The sequence below is a fragment of the Enhydra lutris genome, unplaced genomic scaffold (assembly GCF_002288905.1).
Source record: "Enhydra lutris kenyoni isolate GAN:26980312 unplaced genomic scaffold, ASM228890v2 scaffoldscaffold39, whole genome shotgun sequence".
NCBI classification, from domain to species: Eukaryota; Metazoa; Chordata; class Mammalia; order Carnivora; family Mustelidae; genus Enhydra; species Enhydra lutris.
Genome location: NW_019154123.1, coordinates 16,948,469 through 16,967,799, shown reverse-complemented (window position 1 = coordinate 16,967,799; position 19,331 = coordinate 16,948,469). Strand labels below are relative to the sequence as shown.

Sequence of the window (19,331 nt, the reverse complement as noted above, 5' to 3'; positions counted from 1 at the left end):
AGGGAAATAAACCTGGCTGTGTGTGTGGCTTTCTTTCAGTCAGGCTGAGAGGACATTAGGAAAGAGATCATTTCCTTCTGCAGAGGTCATGGAAGGCCTTATGGGGGAGGGAGTATTTGCCCTTGGCCTAGAAGTCCTGGTTTAGATGGAAAGAAACAGAACTAAACAATAAGGAGCATCTTTATGTCACTAGGCCAAAATGTAAGGGTCTGACAGGCAATCATGCAGGACTAGGTTCTGTACGACTCTGAGTCCCCACTGGGCACTTTTAAACAAATAGATGAATGTGGCACAGTTCCCACTATGTCCTAAAAAAAAAAAAAAAGTTATTCCATAGTGACAAAAGGGAATGTAGGAAAATGCCCCAAATCCAAGCAGGGACTACTAAGCAGGAGGGAGGACAGTGAATTCAGTACCTGGGCCTGGTTGAGAAGCTCCCAGATCAAGTCTTCCTTGCCCCCCACACTTCGGGCCACAACAGCATGGGAAGGGACACGGGCCAGGTGGCAGTCCTTATATTTATCTACTGTCATCCTCTGCAAGGTGTCTGGGCAGAGCAGCCTATACTCATCCCGATCAGCTTCATTTGGCAGGTTTTCTGGGGGAAGAAAGCCTGGATTAGCCAACTGCAGATAGGACAGAGTCATGAGCTGTGTAGTCTCTCTCCTCATCCCTTGCAATCCCAATGAATTATAGCATGTTCAAGCTGAGATACCTAGAGCAAACACTGAGGGCCAGAGTACATAAGGGAACTGACTTGCTTGAGATCCCACAGCCAGTTACAGGCAAGAAAGCATCTGATGCCTAGTACAGGGGTAACAGCCCCATACCCCACAACATGTCTCATCTCAGCCGACCAACTTCAGGCCAAGTTCAACCAGATGTGCCCCCAATCCCTTGCTGTGGCAACATTGACCAGGAAGAAGGGTCCCCATGTCTAGGAGTTTGAAGGATGGACAGAGCCCCAGGCGTCCAGTTGTAGACCCCATAGGTACACAACTCTGCACAAGTAGAAACCCAAGCAATGATAAAGGAGGAATACAGTATGCTTATATGTGACCACTGACCATGAGAAGGGGTACAGGGTGGGGGGGCCCACTGCCTGGAGGGAATTTGTAGATTCTCCTGTTACTTACCGAACACTGTTGAATGCTTGACAAAGGCCACATCCCCAGCGTCATCCATCAGACACCTGTGGGAAAAAAATACATTAAGAGGATTCCTGCATGGCAGGCCCTTCACCTCAGGCTTGAGGGTCTGTCTGGTCACACCATCCAGTCTGGGACAAGGACAGAGATCGATGGAGGCCTCTATGCCGACCCATAGCTGAGGAAGCACTACGGGGCACTGATATACCACGAAGATGAGGAGGGGATGAGCTCATGGGAACTAGAAATCCCTTATCACATGCCCCACAGTAGCAAAAAAAGTCAATGAAGATATTTTAATAGAGAAAAGAGTTTTTAAATTTCTGAAATGGAAAATAAAGACTTAGAGTCTCCTGAGAGAGGAAATGTCCCTCAGCTGGCATCAAACTTTAGTATATAACCAAGGTGAAAGAGGGAGAGAAAAATCAGCCACATGAGCTGTCGGCACAGGGGCAGTGAGGGAAGGCTGGAGAGAGTGCATTGAACAGGAGACCCTGCTACAATAGAAAGCAGAGGGTCAGTCACTGAAGAATGGTTCAAACACTAGGATGTGCCTGTTTCCTTAGGCTCTGCCCAGTCCAGCAAAAGAACATACTGGGCAGGTTCCAGGGCTCTGGGGAGGTAGAAAAGATCTCCAGGAGAGGGGCTCCCTTGTCAAATGTCACATAAAAGGTATATGCACTGGCTTGGCCTGGAGAGTCTCAGCTGGATCACTGAGTCACTGCAAGGGCATGAGGCCTCTGGATGCCTCTTTGTAGGCTGGGCTCTGCTACGGGCCAGGTAGGGTCTCCCAGCCTGAGGACATTGGACAGTTTGGCCATCATGGAGTAGCAGCTGGTCTCACTCACTTGAAGGCACCTGAGTATCCGAAGTATGGTTCATGGTTAGAGCAGGCACACTTGTCTGTCCCTTTCCCTGCACACAGTTGACATAGTTTGGGAAAGGCTGTCCGATCTGCACAGGGAACACAGCTGCCCGCGAAGAAACTGGACACCGCTGTTCAACATAAGACATGTAACACAGGTCATGAGCCACCCTGGGCACAAGCAATTATAGCTCCCAGTCTAGGGTTTTTAAGGAACAGAGAGTGACTAAAGGAAAATGAATACACCCAGTCTCAGCACACCCTTGCATATGTTCACTGATCAAGATCAAGATTTTCCAAAAGGGACGAATTAACATTTGTCCTCCCACCACCCGCCCCAAGAACCAGACCTGTGCCTGCCACTGACCCAGGCCTGTCTCAGGTCACTGTCAGACTGGAACAGCTCAGAGAGAGGTCTCCTCTGAGAGATGGGAAACCCAGGTAGGTGCAAGCCAAGTTCATGGCCAGCAGATGGCTACCAGAAAAGCTCCAGCAGATCAGCCACAGATAGGAATGAACCCCAGGAAAGTGATCAGTAGGGCCCAGCAAACTTGGCCCTGACTGAAGCCCTCTGTTGGGCTTGATGGCCTTCCCCCCACTTCTCAGGATAGCCTTTGGTTTGGTGTTAAGAGCTCAGAGAAAAAACTCAGCTGACACCTGCCAAGGGCTGCAGGTGTGGCAGAACTGACCGGTTTAAAACTGGTGAACCTTCTCCCTCCACCCCCCCAGACTCTTCATACACGATCACCTGATCATGTCTGAGTGATCCCAGTGTGGCCTGTGTAGGCCTGCCTGATAGCAGTCACCCTCTTGCCCACTTACCCTTCTGAAGAGAGTCACGTGGCTCAGGCAGCTTCCAATAAAGTAAGCCCATAGGGATGTTCCATCCAGCAGACCTGCCAAGGCCTGTATGGCAGGACTTCTTGCCTTCGAGCTCATTCAGGTTGAAGTTACTGCTCTTCTTCACCAAAGCCACAGCATAATACTGGGTTTTTTGATCTGCAAAGAGACAATGTGAATGAAAGACCCTTAACCTGGGCCACAGGGAAACATTGCTCATCCCTACTGAGTTCCTGAGTAAAGAAAGGGAATCCACAGGGCACATTTATGTTGAGTTGGCTCACAGAGGGAGAGAGATCAGGAAAACCTGCCTAGACTTGCAGGGGGAAGAAAGGACCACAGGGAGAACATTTGCAGTAATAGTCCAAACAAACACAGGGGCAAGAAGGCCACATAAACATGTGGCCCAAATGCTTTTTGCCTACCATGGCCCTGCAGTGTGTCTGCCTACACATACCAACCAGGCCCACAAGGAAATTGAAGTTGTAGCACAGAGACCACATTTATTCTAAGTACTTCCTGTTCCCTGACACAGGCCCAGGGACAGCTGGTTGCTCTCAGAGGAGATGCAAGGCTGTTGGGGCTCCAAGTATGTACTGTGTAGCTCTAAACTCTAGTGGTTCAGGTCAGGTTGTGCACGGTCTGCTCTGTTTCTCCAGGGAGCACATTTCCTAGCCCAGAAGGTGAGTGTCAGGAGCACCAGTCCTCAACCATCCCAAAGCCCCAGAGGCCTTGAGTTGTGCCTCTGGCAGCTGACAGGGCCTCTCATTCCCCACTGACACCCAATGGGAAATGTTCATCAGTATTTAGTCTACATTAGCTGCCTGGGCAAGACACACTCAGCATCTACCAGGAGAGAACAAGAGCCACACACTCTCTCCTGGGTCCCCAGGAAGAACTTACCCCCTTCTGACTCATAGAACTCTGCCACTACAGGCTTTAGGTTGTAGGGATTCAGGCCCGCCTCAAACACCAAGCCTGCATCCAGTGTCACAGCATCTGCTTCATTTGCCTGTAAGATAACAGACCAGACCCTGATGAAGTCCTTACTTCTGAGGAAGGGCTACCTATACCCGGGCAAGTGAGGGTGACTGGCAGGGCTTCTTGGATCTGGGGCCAGAAGAACCCTCACCTTGGCGCAACTACACATCACACCAAGGGTTTCGGTTGACTTCATCTCCCTGGTAAGGGGATTTGGCCACCATTTTCCTATTCCACCCACATAGAGTAAGGAATGGATTATGTTTTTCTTTCCCCTGGTAAGGAGTCTGGTTCTTGGCCCAGAAACCTATGTGTGGTCTTTCAAGATCACATTAGAGGAGCTTTTCCTGGCAGACCTCATGGGGGAAAGCTGCCCTCCCAACCCTAGACTGGGTACAATGCACAAACACAACAGACACTGAAGGAAGTTGCAACCATTCTCTTACACATATTTATACTGCGAGCGGTATTTATACTACATATTCATACTACATTGCTTTCTTTGGTAACCTCTTTATCTTGAGCCTTCTGCTGAGGTCTTCCTCAAGTACTTTGTGAAGCCCTTCTTATGGGGGAGGGGAGCCTTGAAGACACTGTGTCCACTCTGATTCAGTACTCAGTACTTTTTCTTCCTGTTCTGGGACCCCATAACTACAACAGTCTTGTTCAAGGATTTGATACTTTCTTTGGGCTTTACCTCTCACTTATACTATGAACTAAGGGTAAAATGCTAATTATTATTTCTGTTATGGCTCATTGTTTTTTTAATGAACTATTCAGATATGTCGAGGTCACCACTGTTCAACTCAGCTCCATTTTACAGTTGAAAAACAAAGGCACAGGAAGTTTGTTACTTCCCCAGGCTACATAGCTAGTAAGTCATGGAGCTGGGATCTAAATTCAGGTTGTCTGGATTTATTTCTTCCATTACAGTTACTTGCTGGATATTTAGTTAGTTAGTTCATCTTGGGGCAACTTGTAAGGGTTGGTATTGTTTTTATTATAATATACATCAGATAAAATTTACTGTTTAACCTTTTGTAAGTATACATTTCAGTGCCATTAGATGCATTCACATTGGTGAAGGACAGCTGTATTCCACAACTAAATACCAAATATGAAGCAATCTTTGTGTCCTCCTTGGTATCAGAAAAGTTAAGTACAACCTCTAGCCTCCCCCTACCCACCCCACACACCACAGAGTAAAAACGAATAAGCAAACAAACAACTTTTCCTGGAGCAGTGAGACTGGGGCTTTATGGCCAAGACACCAGGATGCTGATCAGGTATCACTGTGGCCTCAGGGGCAAAGGAACCAAGGAGCCAAGGCCTAACTCATGGGATCCACTAGAGCAGCAGGGATTCCAAGGGGAACCTGAACCAGCAAGGAGGAGGAGGATTAAGATCAAGTATAACCCCCACAGGTGCAGATAACTGCACTCAGAAGAATATAAACCACAATGCGTGAGTGTCAAGAGGAACAAAAAACTCGAGGGAGGTTGAAGCTGTCTGATTCGTTGAGAAGAGCTGCCTGTGGGGGATTTACTTTTCTATACAAATTGAAGACTGCAATCAGAGTTAAAGCATAGAAAAGGAAATTATTAGAAATAAAAAGAAAAATTATTTGAACTGGTACATCTAGAAACAAAAAATATAACTGTTGAAATAAAAAAGTGATGAAGGGAGGGGCACCTGGATGGCTCACTGGGTTAAGCCTCTGCCTACAGCTCAGGTCATGGTCTCAGGGTCCTGGGATCCACATCGGGCTCTCTGCTCAGCGGGGAGCCTGCTTCCCCCTCTCTTTCTGCCTGCTTCTCTGCCTACTTGTGATCTCTCTCTCACTGTCAAATAAATAAAATCTAAAAAAAAAAAAAAAAGTGATGAATGGGCAATAAGTTGATTAGACATGTTAAAATTAAGAATTAGTGAAGTGGAAGCTCTATCTGAAAAATGTACTCTAGATCCTGCCAAAAAGAGGTATAGATGATGGAAGTTGTGGAAGAAGGATTAAAAGGTTAGATTAAAGAAGACCCAACATGTGTCATCTTGGAATCCTAGAATTTTTTTTAAAAAGAGACTGAAACAAACATATTTAAAAAGATAAGGGCTGTAAATTTTTCAGAATCGATGAAAAGCATAATTCCACAGACCCAATATACACTAAGCAGGAGAGGTACCAAGATTTTCAGAACTGCAAATTAATCATAGTGAATCTATAGAACATTACAGACCAAGAAAATGAAACCTCAAAATCAGTCAGAGATGACTGAAGCAATAACAGGATAATACCACTCTTCTCCACAACTACAATGGAAGTCAGGAGACAGTGGAATAATATTTTAAAACAGGGTAAAAATGTCAAGCTAGAATTATACATTCAGCAAAACTACCATTCGTGAGATTAAAGCATTTGTAGAGGAAAGCAAACTACTGAGAGAGTTTAACACCAAGATATTGGCTCAAAGAATCCCCCCAAAATTTATATATCAAGAAGGAAACATATCCCAGAAGGATGGTCTGAAAAATGAGAAGGGATGGGAAACAGACTAAATGGCAAAAATACAGATAAATCTAAATATTCCGTCACTCTTTCTAAATTTTTGGGTGTGTGTACACACACACATAGACATAGACCTACAAGCCCCCCCATATACATTTTTATATAGTGTCTACAAATACGTGAAGTATTTACATTGTGGGTTTTAAAAAGATAGACATAAAATATTAAATGGTAATATTTAAACAGGGAAGAGGGAAGTCTGAGCGACCGTTTCCCAGGGTCATTTTATTGTTTGAGAAGGAGGGCCAGGATTATTTTACTGTAATACATTGGTAAGCTAAAAGTATGTAGTAAAAATTTAAGGAACTCAAAAGGAATATAAATAAAGTGTTTAAATTCATTACCAGTAGGTGGGAAAGTGTAATAAAGGGAAAACAATGCAAATGAACACACACATGTGCAAACTCAATTTTTAAAAATCAGAAGAGGAAAAATCAGAAAACAAGGGAAAGCTGGACTAAAATTAAAAAGTAATATGGCAGAATTATGTCCAAATTTACCAGTAATAATAATAAAATAAATGAGTTTTCACATAAAGTAAATAAATCTAATTGTCAGATTGTATTAATAAAATCCAGCAATAAACAGTTCTCAAAAGATGCACCTGAAGCAGAAGCAACAGAAAACTGAAAATGAAGGAATGAAAGAAATCACAGAAGAAGACTACTAAGCAAAGAAAGTTGATGTAGTATGTTAATAGAAAAATAGAGTTTAGTCAAAAAGCACTGCCAGATAATTTCATAATGATAAAATACCAAATTCACCAAGAATGATATGGATTTTTCACTCATATGCTGGTGGTAGGAGTAGAAATTGAAATAATCACATTAACTGTCAACTACACTCCAAAAAAAAAGGAGGAAAGAGCCTGGATGTCCATCGACACACACACACACACACACACACACACACACAATGGAATAATACTCAGCCATCAGAAAGAATGAAATCTTGCCATCTGCCATGACATAGTTGGAACTAGAGGGCATTATGCTAAACATAATAGACCAATCAGAGAAAGACAAATACCATATTACATCACTCATATGTGGAATTTAAGAAACAAAACAGATGAACATAGGGGAAGGGAAGGAAAAAATAAGAGGAAAACAGAGAGGGAGGCAAACCATAAGAGACTCTTAACTATAGGGAACAAACTAAGTGTTGCTGGAGAAGAGATAGGTGGAGGATAGGGTAACTGGGTGATGGGCATTAAGGAGGACACTTGATGTAATGAGCACTGGGTGTTATATGCAACTGAAGAGTCACTAAATTCTACCCTAAAACTAATAATCCAGTGTATGTCAATTAGATTGAATTTAAATTTAAAAATTTTTTAAAAGAAATGAACATAACCAACTACATAGGTAAATACCAAAAAAAAAAAAAAAAAAAAGAACCATATTGAATTGGCTTAAAAGTCAAACACTGCTGGTGGGAATGCAAGCTGTACAGCCACTCTGGAAAACAGTATGGAGTTTCCTCAAAAACCTAAAACTAGGGCTACCCTATGACCCAGCAATAGTGCTACTAGGTATGTTATTTACCCAAAGGATACAAACATAGTGATCCAAAGGGGTACCTGCACCCCAATGTTTATAGCAGAAATGTCCACAATAGCCAAAATATGGAAAGAGCCGAGATGTCCTTCAACAGATGAATAGATAAAGATGTGGTGTGTATACATACAATGGAATATTACCCAGGCATAAAAATGAAATCTTGCCATTTGCAAAGACGTGGATGGAACTAGAGGGTATTAGCTAAACAAAATAAGTCAATCAGAGAAAGACCATTGTCACATGATTTCACTCATATGTGGAAGTTAAGAAACAATACAGGATCATAAAGAAAGGGGAAGAAGAATAAAATCGTACGGAATCAGAGAGGAAGACAAACCATAAGAGACTCCTAACTATAGGAAACAAACTGAGGGCTGCTGGAGGGGAGGAGAGTAGAAGATGGGGTAACTGGGTGATGGGTATTAAGGAGGGCACGTGATGTAATGAGCACTGGGTGTTATATGCAAGTGATGAATCACTGAACTCTACCTCTGAAACTAATAATACACTATATGTTAATTCATTATTATTTTTTAAAAAATCAAACATATTTGTCATTGTCTTAGAAGACAAATACATATCCCATGGCACAACAAGTCTGCTCCTACATATATATATTCAAGAGAAACTATTAATACTTGTGTCCTAGGAGATGTGTTAAAAATATTTGTCGGGGCGCCTGGGTGGCTCAGTGCATTAAGTCTCTGCCTTCGGCTCAGGTCATGATCTCAGGGTCCCGGGATCGAGCCCCATGTAGGGCTCTCTGCTCAGCGGGTAGCCTGCTTCCCCCTCTCTCCCTGCCTGCCTCTCTGCCTACTAGTGATCTCTCTCTCTCTGTCAAATAAATAAATAAAATCTTTAAAAAAAAATTGTCAAGCCCTGATTAGAATAACAAAAGGCTGGAAAGAACCCAAATGCCTAATGACCAGAAAAGAAAAAATACATTGTGTTATACTAACATAATGGACTATTGTGGGCTCTGAAAATGAATGAACAATAGCTATATTCAACAATATGGGTGAATCTTAGCATAATATCGAGGAGGGAAAAACAAGGAGAAGACAACATATAGTAATGCCATGTTTATGAAACTTTTTACGAATCAAAACCATATAGTCATTCACACATACCCATATACATCTTAAAACTAAAATACAAGGCAAGAAAGTTGTAAGATTGAGAATGGATGGAGAAAGACATCGGTAACTGTAAGTAGGGCCAGTGGGTTACACCACACTACGTGGTTGTCATTCCCATAGAATCCAGTGCTGCCACACTGCAGCCCTAGAAGTAAGCGATTGGTACTGATGAAGTTTTGAGAACCTGTGTTAGGTTCATGGATAGTATCATTTTATATTATCAGCAATTTAAAAATGGAAAGGGGCATGCATGGACTAGAGCTAAACAAATGTCACAATTCAAGGGTGATAATTTAAAGCATGATCATAACAGATCCAACTAAAAAACACACACAGGCCAGTTGTTTTGACCAAATCACTGATTCCTTCAGTCGATCATGCTCCGTCTGGCTGAGTCTACCTTTCCCCCCTCATTACTCCTTCCAGTCTCCTGCTTGCTCTACTCCTTCTCCCTGATTTCCCTACAGCAACTTCAGAAACTCCCGCTCTGCTATCTTGGGCCGTTTGCACAAACGGTTCTTCACTGCCTGACGTGTTCTACCTGTGGCACCCAGCAGGCGTACCCATGCTCATCCTTGGGGTCCTAGTTTCATTGCTTCCCTGTCAAGGAGGTTGTGCCTGACACGCAGGCCAAAGTAAGTTTCTTCTGAAAGTCTCTTCCAGAGCATTGTACTCTTTCCCTTCATCGTACATCACACACTTTGAAATTTACAATTTATTTGTTTGCATATTTTTCTTCTCTCCCCACTAGAATGTTATCTTGTCAAGAATAAGGGCCAGATGTGTTTAAATTCACCACTGCAGCCCCATTGCTCAGCACAGGGTCTGACCCCCATTCCGATGTGCAGGGACAACAATGAAGGAGTGAAGTGTTTTTGGAAAATCTGAAAAACAAAGAGATCAGCAACCATCTGCCGTTGGCACTGTGTTCCTCTTCTCCATGAGCATCATTCATCTAGTTCCCGTGATGTACCACGAACTTCCAAAACAATGTCATATGGTAATTTTGATAGTAAACATTCTTGTTTTTTTCCCTGAATTCAGAGAACTTGGTGCCTCAAAATAGTCCCCTTTTCAGAGTGTGTTGGATTTTGTTTTAAGACTCTTTAAAGATATCTACTCCAATTTCCCTTTCTGAAGTGCCTTTATTAGCACTGGGGGTTGACTGTCCCACACACCAGCCTCCCACCTGAGTAGAGTTGTTCCAAAATGTCAGAAGAGAAGGTTTGGATTTTATTCCACTCTCTTTTAGGCAACAGTGGCTTACCCAAATGGCCTTGATGCACTCAAGGTAGGAGGTTTTCTTCACACAGCTGACAAAAGGACCATTTTCAAGGACAGTTTTCATATTTTCCATGAAACTGGAACACTTACTGGCCTCATGATTTGAGACCGTGCACCATCTCACAGTTCTCTCAGGGGAGACAGCCAGACACAGCCCTAGGAGAAAGAGGTCAGAGGTTGTGTTAGTGGGAAAGACAGAGCAGCCCCGAAGGCTCTTGAAGTCTCCATCTCTCCCAACCTGTCCTCCTCCTATTCCTCCTATTAACACCACAGAGCACAGATTCCATTGCCTTCTGAGGCTGGGGACAAGAGAATGGAACCCTAATGGCCCCCTAGTCACCTGCTTACCACCCTATGCTAGCCAGAGGGATGCTGGCTTGACCATCAGCTCTTAACTGGAGACCACAATAATCTGCTTTTCTCTGTTTTCCCTGCCTCCTTATCTCACCATCATGAGACTGCCCTGGGACATAAGCCTCATCAGTGTGACAGAGCATTTTCAGCCACTTGAAGGCATTGGCTCGATATGACAACTTGGGGAAGCTAGCAAGGTAGGAATTACCATCTTTTAAAGATGATGGAACTGGCCTTAGAGAGTGATGCTTTACCTAAGGTCATCCAGCCTGTTAGTGGCCAAGACTGGCCTAGAAACCAGGTCTCCAGCCTTTGGTCTCTGCCCAGGGAAGAAAAGAAGATGACATTCTGAGTTATTTTCTATCTGCTTGGCCAGTAGGTAGGGGTAAATGACTGATGAAATCATGAATTTGCCTTTGAATCTCGTCTATCATCCTCTGTTCCAGGAATAAGTAGAACTCCACATATTCAGTGGCTCTTTCTGCTTCCAGTGACCCCTCCTTCAATTTTCATCAGTCTTTTGGGCTGCCATTAGGAGAAACTAAAGCCAGCCATGTCTGCAGCTATTAAAATCATGTGGTTGCACTGCTCCCAAAGACCTATGTCATCTCCACGTTCTGTGGAGAAGAGCACAGGGCTGACTCAGGGAAGCTGATGAATATCCACAAAGCGCAAAGCAGGAAGCGGAGAGGGCAACACTTCTCCAGGTTGCATAAGGAGGAGCCACTGGGAAATTACTGCCCCAGCCACCCTTTATCCCACCTCTCCCATGAGAAGTCATGGGAGGCATTAGGATTCAGTGGCAGACACCCCCACTCCCACCCCCACTCCCCAAACTGCTCTTCCTGAGGTCTCATGGGCAGGAGTTTGTCCTGAGTCCTGCATTTACCTTGCACAGCCCTGTGAGGTGCTTTGAGGGTGGGAGGGGACCAGGGCCAAAGGCAAGTAATGCACGGCCAACTCCCAAGGGTAAACTTTTCCAGGAGAGACAAATAACGAAACACAAAGCTCCAAAGGTATAACGAATGCACCAGGAGAGGCAGAAGTTAAAGAACAGAGGACGCCAAACAATCTCAGGAGGTGATGCGTGTAGCAGAGGGCTTCCAGTTACAGACCCCACAGCACGGATGTGTGCAGCAGACTCCACTCCACTGGAGCCTGGACCCACCGCCTCATTTACCCTCACCCGACCCTCCCCGGCCCAGCCTTCTCACTGGTGATGACACAAGAATCCTGGATTCAAATATGCTTTGAATCCCTCAATGGCCCTGCTTCTTAGCAGGACATCTTCAGTGCCAAGGGCACCCAATGGGCCATCAGACCGCCAAGGGTGGGGGCGCAGTCAAATTTAGGAGGCCTTGAGTGCCATTCTTAGCAGTTCAGACACGACTCAGGAGACCTCATAGAAGGGATCTGATAAACCATGATGAAAGTGCTCTTATTGCATTCTAATACTACGGGATTTACTGGACAACAAGAAGGAGAGCATGGAGAGGAAGCAAGGAAGCATGGAGGGGACGAAAAGGGGCAGAAGCACTAGCAGGACAAGCAGCTGTGCGCAGGCGCAGAACTAAACCTAAGGCAGTTCTCAACCAGGTGCAGGGATGCGGCGGGGAAGAGCGAAGGAAGTTCTCTAGGCTTCCAGCCCAAGCGTGGATGGAATCCAGGAGCCTGTGTGGCCGAGTGGAGGGTGCAAAAAGCTACGGAGCTGGCGACTCTGGGAGCCTTCCCCGAGCCGGCACTCACCCAGGACCGCGCAGGCCAGCAGGGTGGGGACAGCAAGCCTCATCTTCCTGGTCTGTGGCTAGGAGCCGGGAGCACAGACCTGTGGGCTTCTGCGCCGCCTCCCCGCGTCCAGTGCCCCTTTATGTCCGGCCCAGCGGGCCAAGCAGAATCTTTGACCTCCTGTGTTTGCGCAGCCCGCTTGCCCAATCACCCCTCATCCCTCCCCCTTCATTCCTTCCCCAGGCCGATCACCTCATTTCCTGAGCTCCGGAGAGACCCACGGATGGAATCCAGCACAAAAATGCTGATTGTAAGGGAATTAAGGAAAAATGAACCCTTTGTTAATGTGCGCTCTCTCTGTGCCAGGAGCAGGGCCACAGCGGGGCTTGGGGGGCGGAGGCGTGTTGGGGAGGGTGGTTCTGCTCCCAAATCTCAGGATGCTACTAGAGCTGGTCCTGCACCAGTCTTACACATTCATTCCACGGATAAAAGAGGGAAGGAACTACCCTAGATCCAGACTAGAGACGCGGAATAACAAGCAAAGACCTTCCTTAGAGAGGATGTCAGAGAAGATAAAGCTGGCCTCAACCCTTCACTTCTTCCCAGGTGTCCCCAGAAACACTGCTCCTGGGCTCTCAAAGGCCCTCCTAACTGAGACATTGTTCTGCCCTTATATGCCCCACTGATCTAAAACTCCTGGACTGAACACCTTCCTTCCCTCCACGCAGCCTGAAAGACACCTCGGCCTAGGGACAGAGTCACAGGGGAGACAAACTGTCTCCCACAAGAAGCTACCCAGGAACGTGACAAAGTCTAGAGACTCAGAACAAAACGACACACCAGCCCAAAGCAAGGGGCCCAGAGGAGGATGTAGCCTGGTCTCAAAGCCTGGGTCATCTCTGGCTCCCTCCAGCTAAGTGGTTTCCAATTGACTTTGATTGCCCATCCTTATCAGGAAACATAGTGAGCTTGTACATTCTGTGTGTGTATTTTTTAAACTAATATATTGTGTACATTTCAACCATATGAGGAATAGAAATTTATGAAACAATAAAACAAAGATAAAACATTCTTTTTAAAATGTTCCTTTGTTTATTCTGCCTTGTATACATTGAATAATATCTCAAGGAAAATAATACACTTAGGGAAAGGGCAAGGGTCCTGATAGTAGATATAAGTCAATACTCCAGAAAGTCCTCAAGATAATTTTAGGTTTCTCAAAAAGTTACTTATCCAGTCTGATCAGGTTGATTGTGGTTTGGGGCTCTAGCTACACTAATTAATCTATACCAGGCCTAGAAGATGTCAGTAATGTCATTTTATTTTTGTTCACTTGTGTTTGTGTTACCAGAATCATCTTCTAATTCTAGTTTCTTTGCAGAAATCTTTTTAAGGCACTTGTGCATTTTATGAGGTTTGGTGAGTTAAACCACATCATATCACCTGTACATCCAATTTCGTGGGCACACAAACGCCACAAAATAGGGAACCACAAAAGCCAAAAGCAAAGGACAGGTCAGAGAGTCACAACCATCCAGCACCCTCTTTCTCACCCCTGCCCTTTTGAGGTGTTCCTCATCTTCCCTCAGGACACTTCAGAGGCTCTGCAAGACCTGTGTCTGTCTGGCCTACAGACCAGTGGGGGACAGTGCCAATCCTCATACAAAATAGTAATGAATGTCCATTTGTAAATCTTTTGCATTAAGAATAAATACAACTGGAAGTTAGGCTATATTCTCCCATACCTCAGTAGATTGTCTCATATACGAGGGGTTACCCACACCCCACTTTAGAAAGCATTGCTATAGCAGGGACTTTCTGTTTACAGTAGGGACGGAAGACAAGCCTAGCCAGGCTGCCTCACCACTGAGGAAGAGAAGCTGCTGGTTACCCTCCCTCTGTCCCTGCCCCTCATGGACCCTCCTGCGTAAGCCATAGAAAACCCAGAATCATGGCAGGAAGGGCATATTCCTTCTTCCCCCTGCAGCAGGTGTATTAGGGGGTGAACTGTCTTCCTGTGGGAGACCTTAAGGTACAGAGATGAAGACGGGAGGAGAAAATGAGGAGAAGTCCTGGCTGGGAGAAGCCTCCTATGGAGCTGGTGCCTCCTGAGGTTGTGCACTGAGCTTGCAGTGTCTGCTCAGAAGCAGGAAGGAGAGTTGCCCAATGTTGAATAAGCCACAAACTCAGGGAAGCTCCGTGGAGGGCATGGAAGACAGAGAGAACTTGATTCTCTCCCCTGGGACCCTAGTGCTCTTACTCTTATACCAGAGGGGTAGTGAGCCTTTCCTGAGGCAGTTCCTCCAGGGTCAGACCCACAGCCAAGCTTGAGCCCCTTAGAGGGAGCACCTTCTGGTCAGTGTAAGAGACTCCGCATTAAAGATGAGGTGAGGAAACTGAGGCCGTGAGGGGTTAATACCTTGTCCAAAATCAACTAGTGAGTCAGATGCATAATCAAGCGGTCTGGTTCCAGAGTGCATGTACCCATCCACCAGCGACAGTGCCTCTCGCAGGAAACAGGGACATACAGAGACCAAAGGACTCATCTAGGCTCACATTGAAAGGGACAGACAGGGTCCTCTCAGCCCTGCCATTTCTTCACAGACACACCACCCCACATTTCAGTGTGCAGAGGGGCTTGTCCCTCTGGGAGTGGCCTGAGTGCCCCAACGGCAGAACCTCAGGTATGCACCAATTTATTATGCTCAGATGGAAGGAAAGTATCACATTTTCTGTCCTTCCATGTTCCAAGCACTGTTCTGGGGCAAGATCTTTGTGATCTTGACCAATTACCTGGAGAGATGAGGTCAGTTCCTCATTTTTCAGATGGGGACTCTATACTAAAATGACAGCTCCTCCTTCACAGAGCTCTAGGACCCGAACTCAAATCTCCTAAGTCCCAGCCTTCTCTAGACCACAGCTTACTTCTGGATATTCATTTTCTCTAGCTTTATCCAGAAATAGAAGGGAGCAATGAAGGGGGGAAGGGAAGAAAGGAGATAAGAGGGGCTGGGGGGAATGAAGAGAGCTTCCAGTTATAAACCAAGCCAAGTCATGACCCAAATCTTCCACCATAAACTGAATAAAACTCTTAAATTTCAGTGGGATTGGGTCTCTTGTAGAAAGAGCTGAACTTGTATGTACGTGCAGGGGGTGAGGGGTGGGTTGCTGACCTAAAGGGATGGGCAGGAATGCATTGGCTCTCTGAACCAATATTTGTTGTTTCCAAATGTTGCCTCATTTACAAAGAAGCAGAGCAAACAAAGAACTTCTGTCTGGTTGAACCAGTCCCTCTCCGCCTTCCCCCTCATTGCTTTCTGCCTAACACCAAGGCTTCTCCTCTGAAAGACCTGAGTCTGGATCTTTGGTAAGGTGCGATCAGTAGCCTGAGAACTGATGCTCATAGACCCACTATCCCACAGTCCACTGCTCAGGGAGAGTGCGATGAGAGAGGTGAGACCAAGGGCACTGTCCTTCTAGAAAAATGTCAGGCGGTTGAAATGCCACACACCACCAGCTCTCTCTGTCTCAGTCCAATCCCTCAGAAGTCCCTGGACAAGGGAAGATTCTCAGGCTCCCATTCTTTTCCCAGAGGGGTCCACAAAAATATCCTTTTCACAAATAGTCCAGGGCTAGACAGCTTCACTAATGAATTCTACCAAACGTTTAAAAAGAATTATAACAATCTTACATATACTTTCCCAGGTAATATAAAAAAAAGGAGCACTCCCTGACTAATTTTTGAGGCCGGTAAGTATAGTTTGAAAGCAAAAACCATCAAGGACATGATATAAAAATATAAAATATAAATATATAAATATGAAATACAAAAAGAAAGTAACTTTTATGAACATGGATGTAAAAATTCCAAGCAAAATGTTAGCAAATTGAACCCAGCAATATCTAAAAAGGATACTGAATCATTAGCAAGTCGGATTTATTCCAGGAATGCAAGTTATCTTTTGAAAAATCAATCAGTGTAATTGGTCACATTAACAGAATAAAGGAGGAAAATTATATAACCATATCAGTCAGTACAGGAATAGCATTTGCTAAAATTCAGCAACCATTCTTTTTAAAACCTCTTGGCAGATTCATAGGAAACATGTTTAATCCAATTGTGTGTGTGTGTGTGTAATATATATAAATACTTTAAAGAAATGTTCTCTTTATATATATGAAATCTTCATACTCAGTGGTAGAATGGTGAATGTAAGCTTCCCCTTTGAGATCAAGAAAAAGTTTTACTCTTATCATTTCTATTCAACATTTTACTTGTGGACCTTGCCAATCCAGTCATGTATGAAAAAATATAATATGTAAAAGAATTGAAGAGAAAAAAATAAAACTCACTTTCTTCTCAGGTTTGCATTAGAAGGAACATGAAAGTGATTTGTCTCATTATCAATTCTGTTAACTTTGCTTGGTTAAGGTGGTGTCTGACAGATTTCTACACTGTAAACTTATTTTCCTCTTAATTAATGAGTAGTTGGTGGGAAGATATGTTGACACTATTAAATATTTTATTCCTCCTCAGACAGGCACTGCCTAGTTTCAGCATTCATTGAGGTCTCTTGCCTCGATCAATTATTACTATATTGATTGCCAAATAGCGATTTTTCTGCTTATATCATTCTTTGTGCTTTTATCAATTGACATTCTAAAGTAAACAAGTGCTTCCTGTTCTCCAGTTATTTATTTATTTCCTTTTATTTGTTTTTATCAGCATGGACTCAGGGTTCCCATCTTTCTCAGTGGGTTATAATCCTTTACTATCATTTTTTTTCAATTTTTTATTGTGGTAAAATACATATTACATAAAATTTATCGTATTAACCATTTTTAAGTGTGCAGTTCATTCATGTTGCTGTGTGACTGTGACTATCCATTTCCAGAACTTCTTTTTTCTTGAAAAACTGGAATTCTATATCCAGTAAACAAAAATTCCTCATTTCTCTCTACCCCAAACCCCTGGTAACCACCCCCATTATTTTCTGGCTCTATGATTTTGACCACTCTAAGTGCCTCATTTAAGTGGAATCATACAACATTTGTCTTTTGTGATTAGTTTATTTACCGTAATGTCCACAATTCATACATGTTGTAACATACGTCAATAATTTCCTTCTTTTTTAAGGCTGAATAATGTTCCATTCTATGTATTTACCATATTTATTTATTTATTCATCTATCAGTGAACACTTGGGTTGCTTCCACATTTTAGCTGTTGCAAATAATATGTCTATAAACATGGGTGTGTAAATATCACTTCAAGACCTTGCTTTCAGTTCTTTAGAGTATATAGTCAGAAGTGGAATTTCTTGATCATGTAGTAATTCTTCTTTTTAAGTTTTTATTTAAACTTCAATTAGTTAATATACAGTGTAATATTAGTTTCAGGTGTACAATACAGGGATTCAACCCTTCCATGCAACATCTGATGCTCAACACAAGTGGACTCTTTAAATCCCCATCACCTATTTCACCCATCCTTCCACCCACCTCCATTCTCGTAACCCTCAGTTTGTTCTCTGTAGTTAAGAGTCTGTTGCTTGGTTTGCCTCTCTCTCTCCCCACGCCCTTTGCTCATTTGTTTTATTTCTTAAATTCCACATATGAGTGAGATCACACAGTATTTGTCTTTTTCTGACTGACTTATTTCGCTAAGCATTATAATCTCTAGCTTCAACCATGCTGTTGCAAATGACAAGATTTCATTCTTTTTAATGGTTGAGTAATATTCCATTGTATATATACACCACACCTTCCTTATCTATTGATCAGTCAATGGACACTTGGGCTGTTTCCATACTTTGGCTATTGTAGATAATGCACTATAAACATCAGAGTGTTGTATGCCTTTGAATTATCAGTATTTTTGTATTCTTTGGGTCAATACCTAGTAGTGCAATTGCTGGATCATAGGGTAGTTTTATTTTTAAAATTTTGAGGAGCCTCCATACTGTTTTCCACAGCGGTTGCAGCAGTTTACACTCCTACCAACAGTGCGAGGAGGTTCCCCTTTCTCCACATCCTCACCAACACCTGTTGTTTCTTGTTTTTTATTTTAGCCATTCTGACAGGTGTGAGAGCATATCTCATTGCATTTTTTTTTAAGAAAGATTTTTTTAAAAGATTTTATTTATGTATTTGACAGACAGAGATCACAAGTAGGCAGAGGCAGGCAGAGAAAGAGGAGAAAGCAGGTTCCCCACTGAGCAGAGAACCCGATGCGGGGCTCGATCCCAGGACCCTGGGATCATGACCTGGGCCAAAGGCAGAGGCTTTAACCCACTGAGCCACCCAGGCACCCCTCATTGCAGTTTTGATTCATATTTCACTGGTGATGAGTGATGTTGAGCATCTTTTCATGTATCTGTCGGCCATCTGGGTTGAATTCTTTGGAGAGATGTCTATTCATGTCTTCTGCCCATTTTTAAACTAGATTATTTGTTTTTCGGGTGTTGAGTTTTATAAGTTCTTTATGTATTTTGGATACTAACTCTTTATCAGATATGTCATTTGCAAATATCTTCTTCCATTCTGCAAGTTGCCTTTTAGTTTTTTGATTGTTTCCTTTTCTGTGCAGAAGTTTTTATTTTGAAGTAGCCCCAATAGGTTATTTTTGCTTGTTTCCCTTGCCTCAGAAGACATATCTAGAAAGAAGTTGCTATGGCTGATGTCAAAGTAGTTACTACCTGTGTTCTCTTCTACGATTTTTGTGGTTTCAAGTCTCACATTTAGGTCTTTAATCCATTTGGAATTTATTTTTGTGTATGGTGTAAGAAAATGCTCATTTCATTCTTTTCCAAGTTGCTGTCCGGTTTCCCAACACCATTGAGGATATGATAATTCTATGTTTAATTTTTTGAG

General features: G+C 43.6%; 1 protein-coding gene across 1 annotated transcript in view; it reads right to left on the bottom strand.

Annotated features, from left to right (window-relative positions):
• The window catches only part of LOC111154942 (serotransferrin-like), a 54,188-nt gene extending 41,625 nt beyond the window's left edge, over positions 1-12,563 (bottom strand). Inside the window, 7 exon segments of the mRNA XM_022514902.1 lie at positions 417-598; positions 1,137-1,192; positions 1,997-2,102; positions 2,836-3,012; positions 3,757-3,865; positions 10,363-10,535; positions 12,480-12,563. Of these exon segments, the coding sequence (XP_022370610.1) occupies positions 417-598; positions 1,137-1,192; positions 1,997-2,102; positions 2,836-3,012; positions 3,757-3,865; positions 10,363-10,535; positions 12,480-12,522 (846 nt within the window). The 5' untranslated portion in view covers positions 12,523-12,563.
• Positions 12,564-19,331: the final 6,768 nt, after the last annotated feature.